At 57.9% G+C, this 23,836-nt stretch overlaps 1 protein-coding gene across 4 annotated transcripts in view; it reads left to right on the top strand.

The window, feature by feature from the left end:
- The window catches only part of LOC144730392 (uncharacterized), a 67,731-nt gene that overhangs the window by 17,892 nt on the left and 26,003 nt on the right, over positions 1–23,836 (top strand). For 2 of the 4 annotated variants that reach the window (XM_078611189.1, XM_078611191.1), the window contains exons 2-6: positions 9,049–9,161; positions 20,052–20,282; positions 20,897–21,105; positions 21,923–22,150; positions 22,863–23,549. In XM_078611189.1, coding sequence (XP_078467315.1) covers positions 9,049–9,161; positions 20,052–20,282; positions 20,897–21,105; positions 21,923–22,150; positions 22,863–23,549 — 1,468 coding nt within the window. Of the gene's footprint in view, positions 1–2,390; positions 3,162–9,048; positions 9,162–20,051; positions 20,283–20,896; positions 21,106–21,922; positions 22,151–22,862; positions 23,550–23,836 lie in introns of those variants that run through there. The other 2 variants (XM_078611190.1, XM_078611192.1) reach the window with 2 other exon arrangements.

Below are 23,836 nucleotides of genomic sequence, written 5' to 3' on the forward strand. Positions count from 1 at the left end.
AGAAGTACGGAACGTCAGAGAACGCACCCCGTGTTAGAATCCACGGTGACAGGAAAACTAATATTGAAACTTACACTATTATGACCGGCGATTGTCACAAATAAGCTCTAAAACCATGGTAAAACAGCTGCTGGCCCGTTATTGTTGTGATCCACCCGTAATTACCTCCTTGGTCAACGTGTCTGGAATATACTGCGTCCAAAACCCCCCACAGCTCCCCTCCCGATGCATTTGCTGGGCCACTGCTGCCTCCGTTGAAAATCTCTGAGTACAGTCGCGCAAATTAATTGTGCACTCGCCAAAACTCGGCCGAGACTTTGTTAGGCAGCGAGTAGCCAAGACTGGACCCTGTGCCCAGAAACAAAAACAGCTTCCTGTGTAACCGCACCGATCGCGGGCTTCAGCGCAAGACTTGAGCCTAACAGCGGCCACTTTGGCGTTGCGTGGTGGCTGAGTTATTGCTGTAAATTACGAACGATTTTCATGTTGTCTTTCTCCCCCCCCCCATGCCTTCCTGTGCCAGCCGCTCAAAGTGAGTCACATTCCACGGGAAGGGCCGCCGGGTGTGGTTGTTGGCTGCACGGCTCGGGGTGGGGTCCCACGTGTGGACTCTGACGGGAGTGGTTCAGCTGCTGCGGGTGGCTGGGTGGGCGAGTTGGTTCGTGGCTGGGTGGGCGGGTTGGTCCTTGGCTGGGTGGGCGAGTTGGTTCGTGGCTGGGTGGGCGAGTTGGTTCGTGGCTGGGTGGGCGAGTTGGTCCGTGGCTGGGTGGGCGAGTTGGTTCGTGGCTGGGTGGGCGAGTTGGTTCGTGGCTGGGTGGGCGAGTTGGTCCGTGGCTGGGTGGGCGAGTTGGTCCGTGGCTGGGTGGGCGAGTTGGTTCGTGGCTGGGTGGGCGAGTTGGTCCGTGGCTGGGTGGGCGAGTTGGTTTGTGGCTGGGTGGGCGATTCCCGCTCACGGCCAACACCGGTGGCGATTATCTCAACCGGTCCTGGGCTTCCCCTAGGTCGACTCGGCCTCAAACGAATACCTGGTGCGGTGTAAACATCGCCACTTAGGAAGACAAAGGCGGCCAGACGTGGTGTTGGCCAACCACCCCCTCTTGTGCCGTCCTTCATAGGTGCTCGCTAACAGCACTTGCTCCAGAAGCCTGTTGGAGCTACACAGGGGTCTTTGATGGGTCAGTTGGGGGGTGGGGCGAGAGTCGGGAGGGGGGGGGCGTTGGGTTGAGGCCTCCGCCTCGTGACCGGTGGCGACCAATCGGATTTGAACGCGGAGGGCGTGGTCACAATAGCGGTCGCCATGGCTACGGAATAACTCTGAAAATATTCTCGTCAAGTTGGGGGTCGCTGTTGGTAGAGCGTGGAGCGCCGCGTGGCAGGGCTTGGAGAGTTTGTTGTTGTTATGAAGAGGCTGAGAGAGGAGGGGGGGTCCTGCAGTGTGCGCTAAACGCGTATGGGGCTTGGTGTTAGATACGTCGGTGGGGGGCGGGTGGGAGCGGTGGCACGCCGGCCGGCGTACAGCAGTGGCGGCGATATTTTGAAAACCGGTCGCGAGCCTCGTCCCCTTGACCCCATCACCCACCCGCACTGTGGGCGGTGAAGCGCGGTCAAAATGAAACACGACACCACCGCCAACGACTCGGTATGGGGGAGGCCTTCGTCGGCACAAAAAGGCGCAAAATCCACGTCGCGTTTTGGCTGCGGCGTCGCGTCCCCAGTTTTCTCGTCGCGCCGACGTCTGAATGTCCCCTCCTGCCACGTTCTCCCGCGAGCGGCCCGTGCGGGCCCCTTGGAAGGGGACGGGGCAGTGCCTCTGGGTGGCGGATGTCTCTTCACAGCTCAGGATTTCGGTGGCAAACGTTCTAGTTACTTGTGAACTCCCTTTGACGGTGACGACCCGACCGGGAGGCTGAAGGACTAAAACATTTTCGTTTTTACTTAAACGTGCCCCTCCGCGCCGGCCGCAAGATAAGTGTAAACATACCCCGATGGTTTAAACATCACGAGCTCATTTCTACGATCGCAAAGTACCGGATGAGATCGCGTCCACGCATCGAGGGAGACCGGTGACATTTGACGATCGCGACGAAAGAACCCACAATTGCCACCGTGGGTCGCAGAGAGAAGTCGAATTTGAGGCGTGCGGGTGACCGAATTCCTCTGCGAGTTCACGGCTCAAGGTCACGGGTCGCCCTGGTCACACCTCGTATCGCGCCCCCCCGCCGCCGCCCATCTCCGGCGACGTCGTGCGCGCAGGACGCCGCCGTGTTTGTTGACACAAAACCCCCACGGCGTTTCCAAGCCAGGCGAGAGGTGGTGGGGGGGGAGCCACTCGGATTAGAGGGAGGTGGGGGGTGGGAGAGGAGGGAGGCGCTCTCTGCGGTCACGTGGTGATTGTGTGCAGCGTGTGGCCGTGCGTGCGTGTGTGTCCATGCGTGCGTCCGCGTGTGCTGCATTCGTGTTGCGGGGGAGGAGGAGGAGGGGCCCCCACGTGACCGATGTAAGAGCCCTGGTTGAGCAGTGGCCATCTTGTGGCAGTGTTGTTGTGCGAGAAGAGCAAGAGGGAGGAGAGAGGGAGTGACGTGCGCTCTGCGCGCCAGCCCCGCGTGCATCTCGCTGGGGGTCTGCTTCCACTCGTGGGCAACGTCAAGGCAAGAAGTGGTTCTCCGAAGAGAAAGAAAAAGGGAGATTTTTAAGAAAAAATCATGGCACGAAATCTATTTATTTATCTGGACTTGTGAACACGTGCGCCGGGGTCTCTGGTTGGGGGCTCGTGCTCGCGGCTCTCTCCGGAGCGACCGCACGTGGAGGCTGCTGAGGCCGCGTGGCCCTCTTCTCCCGCGGGCGGCGATGGGGCCCGGGGTCTAACGGGGGCCTGCGGGGGGCCCGCTCGACACGTCTTGCGTAGGGGGGGGCCCGCTCGGCACGTCCCGCGTGGGGGGGGGGGCGCGTGCCCCACGAATTCCTGCCGCGCCGTTCCGAGCCACTGAGCGGCAGAGATTTAGTTTTTTGGTTTGGTGGATTTTTGTTGTTGTCACGTGACCTTTAAATCAGGGCTTCAAAAGTTTATTTTTTTTGACGACGGAAGAAAGAAGGGAAAATCAACCGCCGAGTCGCCTGCGGGGGGGCGGGGAGCGTGAGAAGTGGGAGGCGAAGCTGGCGAGGTACGTCCCCAGCGCCTTGCAACCTGACGGAGCGACCCGGCGTGCCCGCCACGTGCGCCGCGATTCCTGTTGCGGTGCCCGCGGGCTCTGGGTGCCCCGGGTGCCCGCGGGTGCCCCGGGTACAATCCACGCCGCTTCGCCGGCCAGCCGCCTTATTCACGAGCTCCTTTTCAAAACGCCGCGTGTGCGTCCGTGCGTGCGCGCCCCCTCTGGCTTCTGGGCGATGTCCGAGCTGTTTGACCACAGCCCTCGGCCTCTCCGGCCTCGTCTGCCGTGGCCTTGACGCGCCGCTGCCTCTTGGGACCGAGGGAGGTGTTTTGGGTCTCCCCGTCGATTTAAAATCACTCGAGGAGACGCGCGTACCGCACCACGCGCCTCGGTTGTTTAACGACGTATGCCGATTGTGTGTCCGTCTTATGGAGATTGTGTGCCCGTCTTATGCCGATTGTGTGCCCGTCTCATGCCGATTGTGTGCCCGTCTTATGCCGATGTTACGGTTCGGCTCGCAGAGAATATTCATTTGCACAATTGAGACAGTGTAAATTTGACAAAAGAACGAATTGATCCTTGAAACGTTGGTAATCAGTCGCCCTGCCGGGGGAGGTGGCTGTGGGTTTGTGACCTCGGGGCGCGGTGCCGGTAACGGTGCGCGCGTGGACCTCGTAGGCACCACTGGGGAGACAAAGGCGGCCGGGCGTGGTGTTGGCAACCCCCCCTCCCCTCGTGCGTCGTGTCAGCCTTCGTAGGTGCCGCTACTCGCCAACAGCACTTGCCCCATCAGTCTGTGGAGGCCACACGGGGGGGAGGGGGCTGGGGTGGAACATTTTGTCTTCGTGGGCCTCGTGGTGTTCGCCGCGGAGGCCTCGCCGGGAGCGGCCGCCGTGTCGCTGGCCGCAGGGACACCGCCGGACGAGCCGAGGGGACCCGCTTGGACGACGTGGGGGGATGTTGCGAGTTTCACTCCTCGCGGAGGACGGCTCGTCCAGCATTGGGGTGGACAAGAATGCTTTGTGTTTTTATTTATCGTCGACAAAAAAAATTAACTGTCATTGGGCGAGCTGATTTATTTTTCCCCATTTGATGCAATCTTCTGCATACACCTTGTGGAATAGCTTTGGCTGAAGTATTTAAACTTGAGGCATTTGGATGTCGTGGACGAGATTAACGGTAAATGATTAACGGTGAAGCGCTTCGAAATGTATCCACGGTATGATGCTCCCTTCATCAGGCACACTCCGTGCACGTGGCAGAACCGTGCCGAGGATCTGAATGGGGAGCGCACGACCCGCGCAGGCAGACTTTATGGCGATGGGAATTAGGTTAAATTGCCGAGAGGCGAAGGCGTGTGCCGAAGGTCAGGTGTCATTGCTGGCCATGTACTGATTAACCTGGCAAACTTCACACCATTGATTCTACCCTCACGAATCTAGGTGTTGTTCCCACTGTTTACAGTCTGTTGTATCCTTACACGCTCGTAAAATTTTAAGTGTGCGCCATTCGCCTGATCGTAAAAAGACATCTGCGTGTGACTCGCGGACGTCGCAAACGCAGGAACCAACTCCCGGGTGTGCGACCGTCCTGAAGCTCATCGACAAGCACCATCACGCTCACCCTGCCCGCTGGTGGCCCCTGCCGCTCCGTTCACTTTGACAGCTTCGCCGGCGTCGTCACCACCACCGCTGCCCAGTGGGGGTCGATGCGGGGGGGGGGGGCAAGGGAAGGGATCGATGCTCAGGGACGCCGCAACCTCCCGGCTAAATCCGCTGTTGGGGTCCTCTGTGGCCGTGGCTTTACCCCCGGGTGACGCGTGCGGGCTTAGAGATCCGATAATGGACAGCAAAGGGGCCGTTCGCCCAAATTGTCGCCTGGCTGCTAACGCATTTCCTCTCCCGGGCAGCGGTCCTGACGATCACTCTCGGTTGTGTTTTGAGCAATTGGCAATTGTCCGAGTGTTATTTTCGACGAGTGACTCACCAACGCGCTGCAGGAGAATGGTCCCCCTGCCCCCCCGCATTCTCCCTCCCGCTTCTGAGTGTAGCCACTGCCCGGTGAAGCAAAGGGCAGCGGCAACAGCCCTCGTACATACGTTAAACTTCCTTTGCGCCGCACGGAGCAAACCGCGCTCGTCGGAGGCACGATGACAGATGAGGCTTTTTCCCACGCCGTTTCGTTCGTAGGGGATGTTTGACAATTTTTTTACGATTATTTTACCAGGTACTCACTGAGCTACGTAGCTCTTTTTCAGAAGCAACCTGGGCATCACAAATGATAGCCCAACGAAGTGGCTTATGTGAAATTTATAGCAGCCAAATACTCTTAAACGCACGTTTCTAATGTGGAGGGATAAGCCGGAGGACCCGGAGAAAAATCCACGTGACCAGGGGCAGAGAGATACGCAAACTCCAAATATATAGCAGGTGTCAGGGTTGGGATCGAATCCACAATCTCCTGCATACCAGGCGAGGGAGTTAACATCTCGCCACCGCGGCGCCCCTTTATACTTCACACCTGGTGTGAAGGGGAATGGGCTGGGGAGGGTTCAAATATCAGTCGCCACTGATGGGTAGCCATGGCCTGTAATCGAACTCGGGTAGCCCGGGATCGTGGTGCGGGCGCCGACCGCTGCGCCGCCGCTCCAGCCCATCGCCTGGAGCGGAATTCCCAAGCGTGTCCCTCCGTCCCTCCCGAGCGCGTTCCCGAGTCCGCCGGCTGGGCTGTCCGCGGGGGAGTGCTGCCCCTTGGTGGCCCCCCCCCCTATCCTGCGGGTGTTTTATCGGCGGCACCGCTCGGCGCTCGTGGTGAAATCCAAGGACGCCTTAAGGGGCCCCCCGTCGGGTCTCCCGTGCAAACTTGAGAAAACCGAGCTCGTGACAGAGAGCTGCGGTTCCCCGTGCGCAGCCCAATCATTCCGCGTGTGTTCAACCATATTGTTATTATTGTCGAGAGGCGATTGCAACCAGGATATCTCCGCCAGAGGAACGGCGCGGTGCCGCTGTCGCCAGCGATTGAGGAATGTGCCCATCACTGCATCGTAATCGATAGCAAAGCCTATTGATCGTTCGCAGACTCTGCACTCGGTGTGTTCTTGTGTGGACCGCACGCTGCACGGTATGCGTCTGCTGTGCACCCGATATGCGTTTCACGCATGTGTGTGACCAGTATCCATTACGCCATTACAATATATACATTGTAACTTTAACTTAAAAAATATTTTTTATTTTACCGAGCACACTGAGCTAAATAGCTCTTTTTTTCAGAAGCAAACTCGCCACAAATAATTGTTCAACGAAGTGGCTTATGTGCAAATAAATAGCGGCCAAATAATTTGAACACACATTTATAAATGTGGAGGGACAAACCGGAGGACTCGGAGAAAAATTCGCGCAACCATGGGGAGAACATGTCCTGTGTACCAGGCGAGGGAGCTGACATCTCGCCACCGCGGCGCCCACAAGCTAACACGAGCCGTAAAGTTACAATCCACTGCCGCGTGTCGGCCTCCCCACACCTCGTATTGCGGTGGGAGGATTGTTTGACCATACTTCACCAACGCTGCAAGGGGGCAGCGGGGGGGGGGGGGTGCGGAGCGTGCGCAGGGACCGGTTCGGACGTCATCCGCCACCGATGTCATTCGTGGCCGGGAATAGAGCGGGGGTCGTCGAGACCACGGCTCTGCTCGCCAACTGCGTTGCCACCGTTCCACCCCCGACCTACTCCGTCACGGTATCCACCACCTGTAGAGCTCGTGCGTGGGCATCGCGCCAGCGCGTTCACGCACGGCGCGGCAGTGGCCGTGAACAATGTGGGTATTTTGCTCTGCAGAGTTTTTTCCAGGCGAGGGGGGGGGATGACCCAGTTTGGCGCAGGTGACCCCCTGTGTGTGTGTGTGTGGCGATTAATCACCCACCCTCGCTGAGCTGGGAGGGTTCCCTCTGAGCCAGATTGTAACTTGGAAACACGGTCATCGAAGACGATGAGGCTTCGTGTGCCCCGTCCGTGTCAGCGTATCTTAAATCCTGCATCGCTGGGCATTCATTATCTCAATTGTGATGTGGTTGGCATTTGCGATGAAGCCTATCGCATTGTAACATGTCTCTTCGCCCTATTATCTGTCTTTTCACGTGCGCACAAATGTTAAGGTAAGCTGCTTCACTTGTTTCCAAACATAGTTTTTCGCTTACCGCATGGATAGGTTTATTGCCAGATGGGTAACAGCGCCAAATTGTAAAGTTCCTATCATGCGGCATCATCATCGGGGGGATCGTCGTTGCGGGGTCATTGCGGGGTCGTGAATCCCAAGTGTTTTTGGCACTCTACTAACGATGTTTTGTGACGCACGCACGCAGCGGCTTCTTGACAATTGCACTGACACACAGGCATTCCCGACAAGTGCCACGTTAAACGAGGAATTACTTGTGCGCACACAGCAGGGAATAAATTAATAAAAATTCCGCAAATTTGAATCACATTTGCACTCTAAAAACCAGCCTGCAGTCATTCCGTGGCGGGACAGAAACGAGATGAGGGTACGCCACCACGGCGTACCGTATCATTCCACACGTAGACCCGGAGCTCCCGTAGCGCTCGACCACGCAGCTTGAGAAAGTAGTTGGTCGTCGACTGCGTTGCAACGGCGCGCGTTCCTCATTACGCAAAGTGTTCCCTCAAAGAGGAACTGTTACACGCATTAAGCGAGCATCATCTTTCAGAATCGGAGTATTTATTTATAGCTGGAGGAATCCAATGAGCTATAAAGATCTTTCACTGGTGTCCAGTAAGGGCACGGGGTAAGAACGTTACAATGACAAACAAAAACACGATAGGAGTGCAAAGTACAAGAAAGGTGAACAAATCACCTGAACACAAACAGATAAAAACAAACCACCCCCATCTTAGCAGGCAAAGCCCACTGAGGTATCAACTTACTTTTCACAAGCGAACTGGCCACAAAATGATAGCTCAATAAAGTGGCTTTGGAACATTTATATCAGCAAAATAATCTAAATAATCCCAATGCCTGTTTCTAAACGTGGAGGGAAAACCGGAGGACCCGGGTAAAAAATCCCAGCCATCCAAAAACCCATCATCCCTTAATCATGAATTATAATCAGACGACAGGTTCAAAAGTTGGCCTTGTAAAAGTTTACCCGCACGCACGCCCGCGGTGGTGGCGGTGTGAAGATTCTATCGTGTGAATTTGAACTTTAAACCTCCCGCTTCGGTGACGGCGACGCTCGGCGAGGTTTGAAGGGAGTCCCCGGGGTCTCCCCAACGCGGCGTGACATCGAGCGTGGCGGTGACCTCGGTCTCTGGACCTCTTACCTGGTCTCTGGACCTCTCAAATAAACGCCTGCGCCCATCTCCTCCAGCGATCTTTCCAACCGCAGTTTCTGACCGCGGTCCTTTTCACTTGAGTTGCCCGGCCCTCGGCAGCTCGCTCCCGAAGGGAACCGCTCCGTGCCTCCCATTTAGCACGGGTGGCCTACGTACTTTGCGGAAAAAGTTCCACATACACACCAGCCGGGAGAGTCCAGCTCTCGTGCTGCTATTAATTTCCACCTGATAAGCCGCTTTTGTTGCTTTATCATTTGTGTCCAGGTCGCTTCTGAAAAGAGCTACACAGCTCAGTGGGCCTTAGCTGGTTAAATAAAAACATTGTTCAATAGCTGAGTTTAAGCTGCAGCGCACGGGACTTGTTCTGTCCGCCAGTCGCAGCGCTCACTCGGGACCCGTGTGGTGTTGACGCCGAGGTTGCGTGCACGATGATGCCGTTGTACCTGCACCGCCGCTTGTCGTGACAGCGGACCGTCAGAGTGATGTCGGGGGAAGGGCGATCGGTGGGGGGCCACCTGAAGTGAGTGTCGCCGTCGGCGGTTTTGTGTGCCAGGAGCCGGCGACGTGCCCCCCGGGACGTGGTTCGGGGATGGACTTCTCTCCCATTCACACGTACTCCCCGCCAGAGTTCGCGCCCGACAACACGGGGTACACCTACGCGCTCAGGTCAGTCCCCGCACCAACTCACTCGTCGTCATCGTCACCGTTGTCGTCATCGTCAGCATCGTAACCATCATCATCGTCACCGTCGTCATTATCACTGTCACCGGTTGTCGTAGTCAACCCACTGCCGGTTGAAGGCCTTGCCAAGCCATCGCTATCTCTGAACGCGAGCTGAGCTCATCACTCCTTCACGACGGGGCGTGTTCTGTTCCTTTGACTGCCGCCCTGTTTGTTGTTCTTCTTGGCCGTCGGCCGTCGTCATCCCTTTCCAGCTGCGACGACGCACCCGGTTTGGTCTCCGTCGCCTTGTGTGTCAGCAGTGCGATGTCTGTAACCTGCGCGTGTTCTCCCGTCCGTGTGTTCTCTTGCCTCTCCGCTTCATTTTATAACATTCATCTGGCATTGCTTCTTTTGTGCACTTTTCACTTTTCGTTCGATTGAGCTGTCAACACATATGGGCTCGTCTAAGAGGGAGCTGCGTTTTGGTGATTGTTTACCTTTGCTTTCACTTCCTTACTCCTCACCTTGTGTAATTTTGATCTATCAGTGACCTACCGATGTCATCGAGCGATCGAAATAACTACGGAGTGACAATAATCCACAAGGTCGGTCACGGGTCCATCCCCGCTCCTACGTCAGCAGTTCTCCTGCTGATGACAGTTGCTTGTGTTGCGATCAAAACGTCGTGATCTATTACTTTTCTATCTACGTAACTTTACTGAAAGAACCAAAGAGTATGGATTCCTGTAGTCACGAAAGCTTCAAATCAAGATTCTTAATGAACGTCAGCACCCACTTCAACCCGGGCTGTCGGCGAATAACGATATGCTGCAGTCCCACCAATCGGAGGGCAATCTACGGGAACTGGCACAGGGTCCTGCCGCTAAATAATTGCGTTGTCTGGGGAGAAGCGTGGCTCTCGGAGAGAGAAGTGGTGAGCGGATATTGCCTCTAACTTCTGCTTATGAAACACAATCGCCATTTTTCCCATTGGTTATTTATATTTATTTATACATCTATTTATACAAAAAGCCAAACAAGCGACGACGTTACTTGCGGCCATCCGTGATTGGCGGGGACGCGGTCACTGTTGCGTGCGCCTTTGGGGTGGCTGGATTAGCCACCTGCCACAGCCTCGGCGTTCCCGGCGAATGGCGGCAGAGTGCACGTGTCGAGGCGACCCGCGGCGCCGTGTCCACGCACATTCCTGCACGTCCATGCGCGCCCACGCGTGTCCGTGCGTGTCCACGCGAGTCCGCGTGCGGCCGTGCGTTCCCACGTGAGTCCGCGTTAAGTCGTGCTTGTCCGCGCGCACGCTCGCCGGGTTGTTGTGAAAAGTCGGCCGGCGTCAACGTGTCCGTGCCATCGTCGTCTCGCCAAACCGTCGACCGTGGCCCGCCGCCCGACCGCAGCGCGCCGTGCGTGCGGCGCTCTCGTTGCCTCCGTGAAATGTTTACCCGGGGGAAGTGTGGGCACCCCCCCCCCACCATGTTAAGTGTCAGGATAGATTCGCTGGAAGCGGCGCAAAGTCGTTTCACAATGAAGTTTTTTTTCAGGGCTGGGCCATTGCTCACTGGGGTTACGCTCTGAGATGGCGCAATCCTCTCGAGGAAATGTCGTTGAGTTTCAGGTTGCCAAATACTTTGAGGGGTGTAATTCAGATGCTAATTATACAAATAATTGTGGGCACGTTTTAATTGCACGCAGTGCGGACCCTGCCCGTGCCTGCTTGGAACCCGTGGGTTGGGTCTGACGGGGTGTTGAGCTAAACTATTTGTATTGTTCATTGCTACAAGCTGGCGGGCGGCTTGAGAGTCTAGCCGAGTGTTCCTGTACAGGAGATACGCTCGCCCTTGTACAGTAAGTGAAACTATAAAATAGAACTCCTATAAACGATTGTTTTTATTTTACCAGGTAAGGCCCACTGAGCTCTATGTAGCTTATTTTTCAGAAGCGACCTGGCCACAAGTGATAGCTCAACAAAGTGGCTTATCACGTGGAAATTTATAGCAGCCAAATATTCAAAATGCATGTTAAAAAATGTGGAGGGAAAAACCGGAGGACCCAGAGACAAATCCACACGACCTCCTGTATACCAGGCGAGGCAGATGACATCTTGCCACCATGAGATTCTGGCAGAGGTTTCCAAAAAAATTGGGATTCATTGCGAGGGGTTTGTGATACGATTTGATACACTGAGTGTGTGGGGGGCAGGGTGCGGTGGCACAGCAGTTAGCGCACTGCACGACGAACCCGGCCACTCGAGTTCGGCTCCCGCTCGCGACCGACCGATACTTGCGGCGAAAGTCCGAATCAGTCGTTGGCCTCACCTGATGCGTAACCGTCAGCACCGGGGAGACAAAGGTGGCCCAGCGTGGTGCTAGAGAACGGCCCACGGAAGCCGATATCACAGAACTACCGCTGACATGAGTCTGAGCGACCTCTATCCCCGTCGGTGTTTAATGGGCAATTGGATTCATTGCCTGCTCATTCTAATTGTCAGTGCCTCTTATCCACCACCTACCACCACAGCTAAACCCAGGCCCTTAAGCGCTCTGTGCATTATTTACACACTGTACACGGATGGTTTTATTGTTGAGAACTGTTCACGGGACTGTTGACTTGTAGTGTTTGCTGCTCCCTGGTCTCATGTTCATTCTCGGCCGCCTGATTCTCGGCCACGTAATTCTCGGCCGCGGGGAGGGGAGGCGTGTGTAACGCTTGAAGGGCTTCCGTCACATGCGCTACTCGCAATGGGAAACCAGCAAAGCGCTCTCATCTCTTGTCAAACTCCGTCCTTTACCTGTCTTGTACCTCGCGTTGCGGGGGCCGCCGCCTCCGTGCCGCGAGGAGGACCGCTGTGGACGCGAGCCAAAGCTGCGGCGCCCATCGCTTCATCTCCACTCGCGTCAAATACTGTGCCTCCGTTGTATTGACTCGCTGAATAAGAATTTAATAATTTAGAAAAGGGGTCCGAGCATTCGACAGCAGTGGGGGGGCTAAGCCTTCTTCAGCCCAACCCCCTCCACCTCCCCCCGACGCTACGGGGCTCAGCGGTCAGGTTTAAGCGACGCGCGCAGCCGTTGGTGAAGCTGCCGCGCCAGCGGCACGGGCACAAGCGCCGGCTTTGTGCGCTCGCCACTGCTCGCGCGGGCGTCTGGCAGCAGCCGGAGAGCACCTGCGCGTGGAGGGGGTGACCGGGGGGGGTGGGTGGGGTGCCGGTGGATTAATCCTCGCAGCTGCGCGCTGCCGTCGTGAAATATTGATTTGTCGGCAGCGCTGCACGGCGCCGCCACGTGCCGGGGGGGTTCCGCCGTTGTCTCTCTCGGAAACCGCTCGGAGCTGTGTTGGAGCGTCGTAAATTAATGGCGGCTGCCGCCCGACCAACGGAAACTTTGGCCGCGCCGCCTCGCGGCGCTGACGGCGAGCGGCACCGTGGACTCTCGTCGGGTGCGTGAGCCCGACGCCCGTGGCAGCGTAACGCGCGCCCCGAGCGCGTTCCCAACACGCGGTGGGTGGGTGGGCGAACGCTGCCCGCGTAGTTTCTGGCGGTCGTGCCATACAGCTGTTCGACGCTCGCACGGGCCAGGAGCTTCTTGATTAATTTAATTTCGAATCGTGCGTTTATCCAGTGTTTGGCTGCTGCTATAAATGTCCACGTGACAAGCCACTTCATTGGGCTATCATTTGTGATGGCCAGGTCGCTTTTGAAAAGGAGCTTTCTAGCTCAGTGGGCCTTACCTGGTAAGATAAAATTTAGTTTAGTTTTATTAACTTATTGAAGAAGTCCCCCGTAGGAGGTCGTGCGTTCAATACAAACCCTGATGCCTTTCGTGTATTTGGAGTTTGTGGTGTCTCTCTCCCCGTGGTCGAATGGATTTTTCTCCGGATCCTCTGGTTTTTCCCTCCACATTTTGAGTCGAACATCACGCGTTTAGAGTATTTACGGCTGCTGCTTCATTGAGCTATCATTTGTGACCAGGTTACTTTTGAAAAATAACTCTACAGCTCAGTGGGCCTTACCTGGTAAAATAACAAACTTGATAGTTTTAGTTTATTTAATTCACTTGTTAAAGAAGTTCCCAGCGCAGTGCCGAACCACGCGAGGTACCACTCAGAAACAACGCATCCGAGTCCGGGCAGCGTCCGTTCCACACGGGGTATTGGTTTGTGTTCAACGTAATACAACATATTTGCCAATTATGCTTTCGGCAGACTGGTCCCCGCCATACGTATGTGGAATTTCTATCACGGCTGCATGCATTGCGGATTGAGCGCGGATGACTCTGAGCGCTGAGCAGCACCGTGGAGGGCCTGGTGTGGATCTGGGAGTGGCCATTGCTCAGAGTTGAACGGGGTTCTCAGTTGAAGCGACGACTGCACGCAAAAATAATTTTATTCGATGTGGTGTTTCACTGAATTTGGTTAACATCCAACTCTGAGACTCAAAGAGCCTTTGGTTTGTTTAACACGTAGGCTTTCTCGACCAATATCATCCATAATACAGGTTTTTTAGGGTTCGATCACGTATATATTTAGCCTTTGGTTTGATTTACATGATTGACATGCGACCCCGTGGGAGATGGCATCGGCTTGGGGAAGTCTTCATCCAGCAGCGGATGGATCGTGGCAATTGATGATGGACCCTCTGTTCACCACGCAAACAGAGTTTGTCCAGTGTGACCCAGAAGTCACGGCGGTTTTCTCACGCGTGGTCCGGCTGCAGGAGCAACACAGAGCCTGAGCAGTGTCCAGCTCGTATCTGTGCTCGACCACTTGCCGAGCAGCTGGGCACGGTCGGTCATTCGAAAAATTCGCCCACTCTGCCCCCCACCTCGCCCCCTGCCCCGCCCCCAACCCCGCCCCCCACCCTGCCCCCCGCCCCACCCCCCACCTCGCTCCATGCCCCGCCCCCCACCTCGCTCCCTGCCCCGCCCCCCCGCCTCGCCTCCCACCCATCCAACCCCACAGCTCTCAAACGTTGTTAATCGGCTGTGTCTCTCTTCGTTGGAGAATCGATGGGGGGTGGAGTGCCGGCTCTCGTGGGTGAGGCGAGATTTGGAGAGCGTGGGTGGGAGTCGGTGGGGGTGGGCGGTGTGGGTGACCTCGTGAGCGACCGAGACGCCGTCCGGGAGCCCTGTCCCGCTCCGCCACGCTCACCCCGTCGCCAGCGTTGGGGACCGTGGGGCCGTCGCGAGGGCCGGCTGCCGTGCGCCGCTCGTGCGGCCCCGCGGTTCACGCTGTGGAGGTCAAAAGAACAGTGGCTCGTTATTTGACTCCTTCATCTACGTACGTTGAACTTCTTTCGCACCGTACGTAGCCAACCGCACTAATCGGAGGTGCGGAGAAAGAACAACGAACCAAACACAAGAAGCAGTTCCAATTAAATTAGTTTTCAATGTAGATGATTTAAAAGTGCACGGCTCCGAGTGGCTTCCTAACGTCGGAATGGAAGCGTGTTCCCGACGGCCGCAGAAGCGCGTCTGAAACCGTGGCGATGCCGGCGACCGCCGTCTTTTTCTGCACACGGGCATTGTGTTACCCTGGCACGGGTCTGGAGATGGGGCACGTGTCGCTGTACAATGCGTATGGTGGGGGGGGGGGGGTTTATAAATACACGTGACGGGAGTGGGTGCGTGGGTGGCTGGGTCTGCCATTCACCAATTCTCACACGGAGCAGTGGCTACATCACCGAATCGCGGGAAATTTAAGAAGTGCTGACGTATACGTACGTATGTTGAACTTCTTTCGCCCCGTACGCATCCAACCGTGCTCATCGGAGGTGCGGTGTTTGCTAATACAGACTGGCGATCGCCCGAGTCTGTATGATCAGACCACGCACCTCCTCGCTACCGACGCTCTCCACCCTCCGGCTGATCCCACAGCCGCTGGGGCGGGCGACACGCGGCGCCCCGATGCTCTCCCTCTGGTCGCCTTGAGCTCTCGCTCCTGCCCCAACAAAGCAATGGAAAGAGAGGCCCCGCCACCTGTGTCGATTGCGGTGCGTGCGTGCCCCGCGGTCCGCGTGTTCGCGGACGAGCGTTCTGAAACGGCGAGCCCCGTACGCGCCGCGGCGGTGGCACGGCTGTACAATCGGATCTCCGCCGCGGGGATCGTTGAGAATGCGAGCGACCGTAAACAGGACGAGCGCAGCTGCCGCGCCCATTGTGTCCGCAGAGCGCATTATCCAAGCTCCCGTCGCGTGGTTGGCGCGGCGATGGAGTAGGGGGGCACGCGCCGCCGGCCGAGAGCGGCGGCCGGAGCGGGCCGAGCGGGCGAAGTGGCCGTCCCGCGCCGTTCTTCCCCGCCGGTCCCCGCGGCTGCGCGTAGCGTCGTCGATGCGCTCGATCGCTTCGTCTCGGCGGCAGCGTTGTCGTCGTCCGCGACCGCGATGACGTTCGCTCGCGCACGCATGGATTCCACGACGCTCGCCCGGCCCCTCTGGAGCATTTGACGAGCGATGGTGACGTGAAGCTCCTCGCTGTGGAAACGAGACGATGTCACGCACGGCGCGCCACGTCGCTTGATGACGTCTTGGGGTGAATACTTTTCGCGCGTATTTTTTTCCTTCTCTCTAGGTTAAGGGAAACCTTTTTGATCGTCGTGGCCAGTTTTCTATTGGGCAATTCCCTAATAGCAACACAACTCTACACTTGGCTTTAATTCCTATTGGATCATCATCATCACCATGAGAGTTACCGTGGCCCCTCTTTCAGACTCATGGAGCTGAAGCATTCAACCTTTGAATGTAATCCTCATCATCATCATCCTCTGCTATGATCCGTCCACTGCTGGATGGAGGGCGTCGCCATCTTTCCCAAGCTGTCACCATCTCGCGTTTCTGCACCGGAGCAATCGACCGTAGACCCCGCTCACAAGCTGATTTCGTCACTCCATTTCCTCGGTGGACATGATTCCCACGGACGCGTCCTCTCCCCTCGACTTTGAATCTGCCTTTGATCTTGCAGCGACGCGTCCTGCCCCAGGCGCACTCGCTCTCGACCCGGACAAACGTCAGGTGCCTCCGTCGCTCAAATCGTCGGCATTGGACGACGCTCCTCTCCCCTTGGCAGCTCCTGAGCGGCTCGTGGAGATATCGGAACCCTGCCGCGGTGTAGCGGCGAGCGGCGCACCGCCGGACTTGAATCCAAAGGTCGCCGATTCGGTGCGATCCGCCTCGGCGCGGCAGTTGAAGCAGCGGTGCGGTGGCGAGATGTTAGCTACCTTGCCTGATACGCAATAGTTAGTGGGTTCGATCCCGACCCTGACGCCTGTTGTATATTTGGAGTTTGCGTGTCACCTGGATTTTTCTCCGGGTGCTCCGGTTTTTCCCTCTACATTTAGAAATGTACGTTTTAGTTTAGCTTAATTCACTTCCTGAAGAAGTTCCCAGCACTTTGGCGTTAAACACCAGGACACCGTGCCGAACCATGCAAGGTACCACTCGGAACCAACGCATTCTAGTGTCACAGATTAAGTAGAGTCCGGGCAGCGTCTGTTTCCACGCGGGCTGTTGATGTGTGTTGAACGTCATATAAAATGTTTGGCAATTGTGCTCTGGGCGGACTGGTCCCCGCCATCGGAATGTGGAATTTCTATCACGGTCATCTGCATTACGGAATGAGTCCGGGTTACTCGGAGCGCTCGGCAGCACCGCGGAGGTGCTGGGTGTGGATCTCGGGGAGTGGCCACTGCCCGGAGTTGAACCGGGTTCTCGGGTGTAGTTTAGTTTTTAGTTTCTTGAGCCTCCTGCCCCCACCGCCTCCGTCCAGCCAGCGGTGTCAATGGCCGTGCCGCGGCCAGTCGCCCGGCAGGTCGCGTCGTTTGGTGGGCTGAAGCGTCTGGCCAGAGTGGAAGAGGAGGCCAAATACCTCGGTCTGAGAGGGCACTTGCACGCTCCCCCCAGTGGAGGCCCGTGCTGTCGGCAGCGAGCGCCTGTGGGCCGTGCCTTCACCTTCCCCACGGGTACGCTCGTGCCCCCAGCTAAAATGAAAACTAATTTCTTAAGAACTGCTTTTTCTGTTTAGTTTGTTGTCCCCCCCCCCCCCCACAAGCACCTCCGGTGAGCACGGTGGGCTCCGTACGTTGCGAAAGAAGTTCAACATGCATACGTACATGTGACAATATATAGATGTAATTATCACGTGGTAATAGTTGACGTGAACCCTTACTGACCATGGATGAGTTTCACCTCCGATGAGCACGGTTGGCTACGTGCGGTGCGAATAAAGTTCAACATACGTACAAACGTTGACCCCGCGACCTCGGACCCGATCATCGGCTGAGCGGGCGGATGAGGCCGCGTGGCCCAGATTAGTGGAGAGGGAGCCGGGGGAGCGCGTGAGAGAGGAGGCTTGAGGGGAGGGGTCGCTGCGCCCCACTCCCCCCCCCGTGCCGATACGTGTGGCCGTTATTTCTGCAGTGGCGAATGGCAGCAGCTGCTGGAGCTGGCACGAGGGGAGGGGGGGGTGGTGGCGGCTGTGTCCTAGTTCGCGTACAGTACAGCCGTGCCGGGGGTCGGGCGGTGTTTGGCCGGGCCCTCGCACTTGGTTTGTGATTTTGCGTGGATGTTGTCGTACGTTTGTACGTTGAACTTCTTTCGCACCGTACATAGCCAACCGTGGTAATCGGAGGTGCGTGGGATGGACAACAAACTAAACATGAAAAGGAGTTCTAAAGAAATGTTACCTCGTGCGGGCTTCACCCGGGGTGAGTCGGCGATGGAGCGAGGGTGGCATGGGCCCTGGTGGCAAGAATGAAAGGCGCGCCATGGTGGCGAGATGATAATTACCTCGCCTAGTATACAGGAGGTCGTGGGTTCGTTCCCAACCCGGACGCCTGCTGTATATTTGTGGTTTGCATGTTCTCTCCGTGGTCGTGTAGATTGATCTCTGGCTCCTTCGTTTTTTATCTCCACATTTAGAATCGACGTGGCTGCTATACATTTCCACACGGTGTAAGCCACTTGGTTGGGCTATCACTTGTGGGCAGGTTGCTTCTGAAAAAGAGCTCCATAGCTCAGGGGGCCTTACCTGGTCAAATAAAAAAATTGTTTGGTTTAAATGGGGGCCCTTGTCCGATATCTTTGCTCGCCTGGCAGCCCTGCGCCTGGGCCACTCCGGCCCTGCGGCCTCGTGGTCCCTCGGTGTAGACGCGGCGGTGCCGAGCGCCGCCTCTGCATTGTTTCGGTATTGTTTTGTCATCGTTGGCTTCTCACGGAGTGAAGTTTCTAACGCAGGCTTTCTCGACCAGTATCACTATTCGTAACGAGCTTCTGCCGGGTTCGATCGTCGCATAGGTACATCGCCACTGTTCAGTCACGCCAAGTTTAGAATAACTCCATAACCCGACAGAGCCAATCAAATCGAGTTGTCACGTGATGGGCAAATTTTGCCGTTCACTTTGCTCTTTCAGCAAAATCGGAAGAGGATGGAGGAATGTTGAAAAGCCCGAGCAACGTTTTGACAATTTTAAGTTGGCAACTTGATTTGATCGGTTTTGCCGCGTGTACGGAGGGTGCGACCGAACGTCGGCGTCCTCCCCGCACGGCGGTCTAAGCCGGGAAGGGCTCGGTGCGTCTTGAGATAGATAAGGCTAGCTCGGGCCAAAGTCCGCTTCGTCGCACTCGGGCTACGGCGCCCAACATGGGTATGCGGCGATCGCTCCGCACAACGTTCCTCCCACGCGCGCGGGGCAGCTCTTCGTGCGTTCCTGCTTGACCTCTGACTTCCTGTAACATCCGGGCATCGTGACCTTTTGCAAACAGCCAACCGCTCCGAGTTTGCGAATGAGGCGTCCGTCACTCAGTATATATGTACTGTATGTACGTTCAACCTCTTTTGCACCGTACCTAGAGGAGCGGGTGAAGGACAACAAACTAAACACAAATCAGTTCGGTGCCTCATGTGCAGTACTCAACACTTGACACCTGAAGGCAACAACATCGTCGACGACGACGATTGAAATGTTTACGGCCTCTAAATGAAAGCCGCATCTCAAGACGCCTTAGAAAAGTGAGTGAGTGCGTCAGAGTAGAGGGTGGGGAAGAGGGGTCGGGTCAGGTCAAGACGGCGGGACTTGGGAGAGAAGAGAGAGGCAGTGTGGTGGCTCGGCCTGATGCGTGCAAAACAAGGCAGCGCTGTACCACGTCATGATAAGTTCTGCAACTTACGTCCAAGTTCATGCCATTCTGTATTTGTTCATATGAGGGTGGCGTTGGTCAGCGTGAAGCTGGATGACCTTTGACCCTAAGGCCACGCACCTTTGACGCACTGTGAATGAAATTAACGAGAGTGAAGTCGTTCACAGGTTCTCGGAGAGCACATGTATATATGTGTATGTTGAACTTCGTTCGCACCGTGCAAAGCCAACCCTGATAATCAGAGGTGCGGGGGAAGGATAGCCGCACCTCCGATTTGGCACGGTTGGCTAAAGCGCGCGATGCGTTGACCGTCTTTGTTCGATGGTTAGCCAAAAGCCGCTGCTGCGAGGATGACCGGAGTTCGCGTGATGCTTTATCCTCCTTGACGAGATCAGCAAGGTGTTGTGGTTCGTTTGTGGCAAGCACTTGGTGTGTGATGAGTGCGACCTCATAATGTATTCGTTTAGCAACCGGAAGCCAATGCTGCTCGGCGAGGACCGGACGGACATGGTCAGCCGACAGCATCGCCTGACCGACGAGCGAATGCGCGCTGACAAACAGAAGGGCGCGGGAGTGAATCGCGATCGTATTTCTATATCGGCCGGGGGCGGAGCGCGGTTGGCATGGAACCCTGCTTCACCGCCCGCACACCCGACAGCCACCTCCGCTGGTGCCGGCGTCGCGATGCTGCTCGTTAAACTCTCCCTACCCCCTCCCCCCACCCCCCGTGCGTCTGTCCGTGCGGCGCTCAGCTCGAGCTACTCGAGGGCGGCGCTGGAGTACGAGATCCGGAACTCCCTGGACCCCGTGTACGACTCCCCGCGGATGTCGCGCCGCGGCCTGCGCCTGCACGGCGGTAACGGCCACTCCGCCGCCTCCTCCCTCGCCGGGGACAACGGCGCGGCATCGCAGACGGCGGCGGTGATGGCCTCCCAAGGCAGCGCCGGCAAAACCCGGGACGGATCGGACAGCGGCGAAATCAAGTGAGCCGGCCCGCCGCGGTCGCGTCGTGGTCTCGTCGCGGCTCTCTCTCGCCGGCGCTCGCGAGGGAGACGGGAGGACGGTAGTCACACCGCACCCTGGGCCTTGATCTCTCAGGTGCAGCACGTGGAGGGGCCTGCAGTGGCTTTAGAATGGCCTCCGCCGCTGACAGCGAGTCTCCACCGGTACCGGGCGAGGCCCGATCGCACATGGGCTCGCGCCGTCGGTGAACATTCGAATCGCGGTCCAGAGTTCGCGTGATTGTCGTTGCGTGCGTTCATAACGCCAGCATCATCCTCATTGTTGATCCCGCGGCGGCTTGCAGCCGGGACATTTCGTGGCACCAGAATAAGGAGGCCTTCGAGATAATGAAGGGAGTGATTGCAGACCAGACGCAACGTAAAAAACTCTCCGGGAGAGACGGCGCGTACGACAAACGAGACGACACGATGGTAAGGGTCTCGAGTCGTCTCCCGTCTCCGTCTTGCTGCGTTTGAGTCGCTCGCGCGCTTTCACAAAATAGCCTCTTGCGTTTTGATGGATTGTGGGCGTGATGATCGTATTTCCTGGTGAGCCGTTCCGCCTCTGACGACCTCTGGCCGCCGCGACGGTGCAGGTTCGCGTGGAGCTCGGCCGCGGTGACGAACGCGGCGCGCGTGCGACTGGACGGCGGCGCCGCCGGGTCGCCCCGCCGGTCCCCGCAGCGCCGTGCCGCCATCTCCGCCGGAAACCACCCGGACCTCCTCCTGTCCTCCTCATCCCCGCTCCCGGACCTCTCCTCCTACACCAAGGTGGAGACGACCTCCGCCTCCGTCCACAGCCGGGGTGAGCGCGTGCGCCGCCGGCGAACCCGGGGGCCGATCTTCGCGGTTCGCGACTCGCAGCCGCGGTTCGTTGACATCGCACGGCCACGGTCGTCGTTGAGGCCGGCTCTGCTTGCCGGTTTATTCCCCCCCGTGCCGAGTGCCGAGTCACAGATGGGGTTGCTGGCTTGTGCGAGGTCGAACTCTCCCTGTAGGGGGCGGGTGAGGGGGGGCTACCGGGGACTCCCTGTGGGACGCAGCGGCACTTTGTGGAGTGACGCTTCGCCTCAATGGGATTTCGCAACCCGGAGGAAGCGCCGCTTTGCGCTCGTTGACAAAAAGCGTTCCGCGGCGATGTCGCAGCGGCCGTGCGACTCCACGGTGGGCAACTGGTGGGGGAGGGAGGGGTCCGTCATGGCTCTGCTCCCGACGCAACGCCGGCGGCCATGCTCGCGTGCTGATTTCCTCGCTCCATCTCCTCGGCTCGGTGGGCGTAGCCTTGGACGCGTCCCATCCCCTCGACTGTGAATCTGCCTTTGTTCTTGCGGAGACGTGTCCTGCCCTAGGCCCACTCGCTCTTGAACCGGACAAAGCGATTCGATCCCCCCCCCCCCCCGAATGGAGACCCTCCGGCCCAGTCGGTGTGTCGGTGTCGCGCCCTGCGAATGATTTTGACGACGCCGCTATACCCGGTGGAGCTCGCCGAGTCTCCAGGCCCCCATTGTTATTTCAGGAGGGCTTAGCCAGCTTCGGCTCCAGGGGGGGACGTCGCTTTGCATTTCCCGTCCGATAGATTCGAGTTACTCCCTTCCCTCGCTCTCTCTCTCTGGCCGCTGCAGCTGGCGCCATGGACTCGGAGGTGAGTCTGGCTAACGGCGCAGTGCCCTCGGCGACGCCGGCGGCGGAGACGGACTCCGCCCTGCCGCGTGGCGCCCGGGCGACGCCCACCAACGGCTACGGCTCCTCCGGCCGTCACGCACACGAGCAGTCCTCCTGCTCATCCTCCTCCTCCCTCTACTCCTCCGGCAACACGTGGGCCGCTCACTCCTGGGGCGAGCGGGTCGGAGGTGAGCGGGCTAAAGCGTGACGCGTCCCGTGTCCGCTCCGTGGCCTCGCTGTCCTCTTGCTGGGATCTTGGTTGACGCCGCAATCCTTAAGGAAGAGAGAGAGAGACGGCTCCCCGCCGTAGCCGCGTTGAACTTCTGCTCCTGTCGTGTGGCCCCGAGCTCATTACACATACGGGGGACAATCGGCCTCGCTTGTTGTACGTATCCAACCGTGGTTAATGGAGGTGCGGGCGAAGAACAACAAACCAAACACAAAAAGCAGCTGTAAAGAAATGAGCTCCAGTAGCTTCCTAACATTGGAAGGGGGAGAGCGTTCCAGACGCCTGCATAAGCGCGCGATGCGGTGACCGTCTTTGTTCGATGGCTCGCCAAAATCTGCTGCTGTGAGCATGACCTGAATTCGCGTGATGGTTTATGCTCCTTGACAATTAGAATGGTTGGCTACGTACGGTGTAAAATAAGTTCTACATACATACAGCAAGGTTTCGTGGTTCATTTGTGGCAAGCGCTTTGTGTAATAAGCGCAACCTTACAATGTGTTCGTTCCGCAATACGGAAGCCAATTCAGCTCGGCGCGAGAACCAGACAGACGCAGTTGGATCTTGCAGTAAAAGAGTTCCGCTGCTTTGGTTGTTTCAGGCAGAGGCTTGTTTGTCAGCATCGTCTGCCGTTGCGCTGCTGCCGTGTCTCCCCCCCCCGCCACCTTTGCCAGGCCTGGTGGAGACCGCCACGTGGGCCGTTACGTGGGTGGCGCAGGGCGTCGCGCGGGCGAGACGCGCCGTGCTGCGGTGGCTGCTGCTGCTGCTGGCGCAGCTGCTCTGGAGCGATGAGGCCGGCGTCTCGCAGGCCGGCTTGGACTCGGACGACTCCAGCAAAGCGGCGGCCTTCGCCCACGACGCCTCGTTCACCCGCGACGCCTCGTTCGGCAAGATCCCCCGAGCCGAGATGACCCAGACGACCACCACCACGGTGACGACCACCACCAAGACGCGGCGCCAGCGTCGCCGAACCGATTCTTCCCGCTCGACGCCGACGTTCGAACTCGACGATGCCGCCGCCACCGGCGCCGCCGACGCCGAGGAGGACGATCGCTACATGACCCTGAGGTCGCGGGCGCTGGCGTGGCAGGGCCGCTGCGTGCACCACGAGCAGCCGGGCGCGGCCGTGGAGGCGCCGGTGGCGGTGGCGGCTGCGGCAGTGGCGGTGAGCGGTGGCGGCCGCGATGAGCGGTGGTCGTCGCGTTCCTTGGCGACGCAGCGGAGCTCGTCCTCGGCCCACGAGACGTTTCACGCCGGGGTCGCGCACTACGGCGGCTACGGTGGCGGCGGCTACGGCGGCGGCAGCGTGGGCGGCAGCGTGGGTGGCGCGGCGTCGCTGGCAGAGTTCTCCGATGGGGAAGGTACCCAGCTCCTTTATTCCGTCGTGTTTGCTAATTCCGCAAAGTTCCTTGCAATCGAAAGTCATCTGGCTGTGAGTCACCAGTGGCAATTCCCGATCGCCACGGTGGAGGAAGGCTGATGGGCTGAGTCGTCCTCGAACCGAGAGCAAAACGATCATCCCAACAGGCGACGTTTTCGCCAATGGCCCACCTTTATATCACATACCCACAATGAATTTTGCCGCTGTGCGACGGCCCACCCGGTCGGTGTTGACCGTGTGGCGAGCGGTTGAGGTCGTGCGAGCGGA

Source organism: Lampetra planeri, chromosome 35 (genome assembly GCF_965212315.1).
Source record: "Lampetra planeri chromosome 35, kcLamPlan1.2.h2, whole genome shotgun sequence".
Lineage (NCBI taxonomy): Eukaryota > Metazoa > Chordata > Hyperoartia > Petromyzontiformes > Petromyzontidae > Lampetra > Lampetra planeri.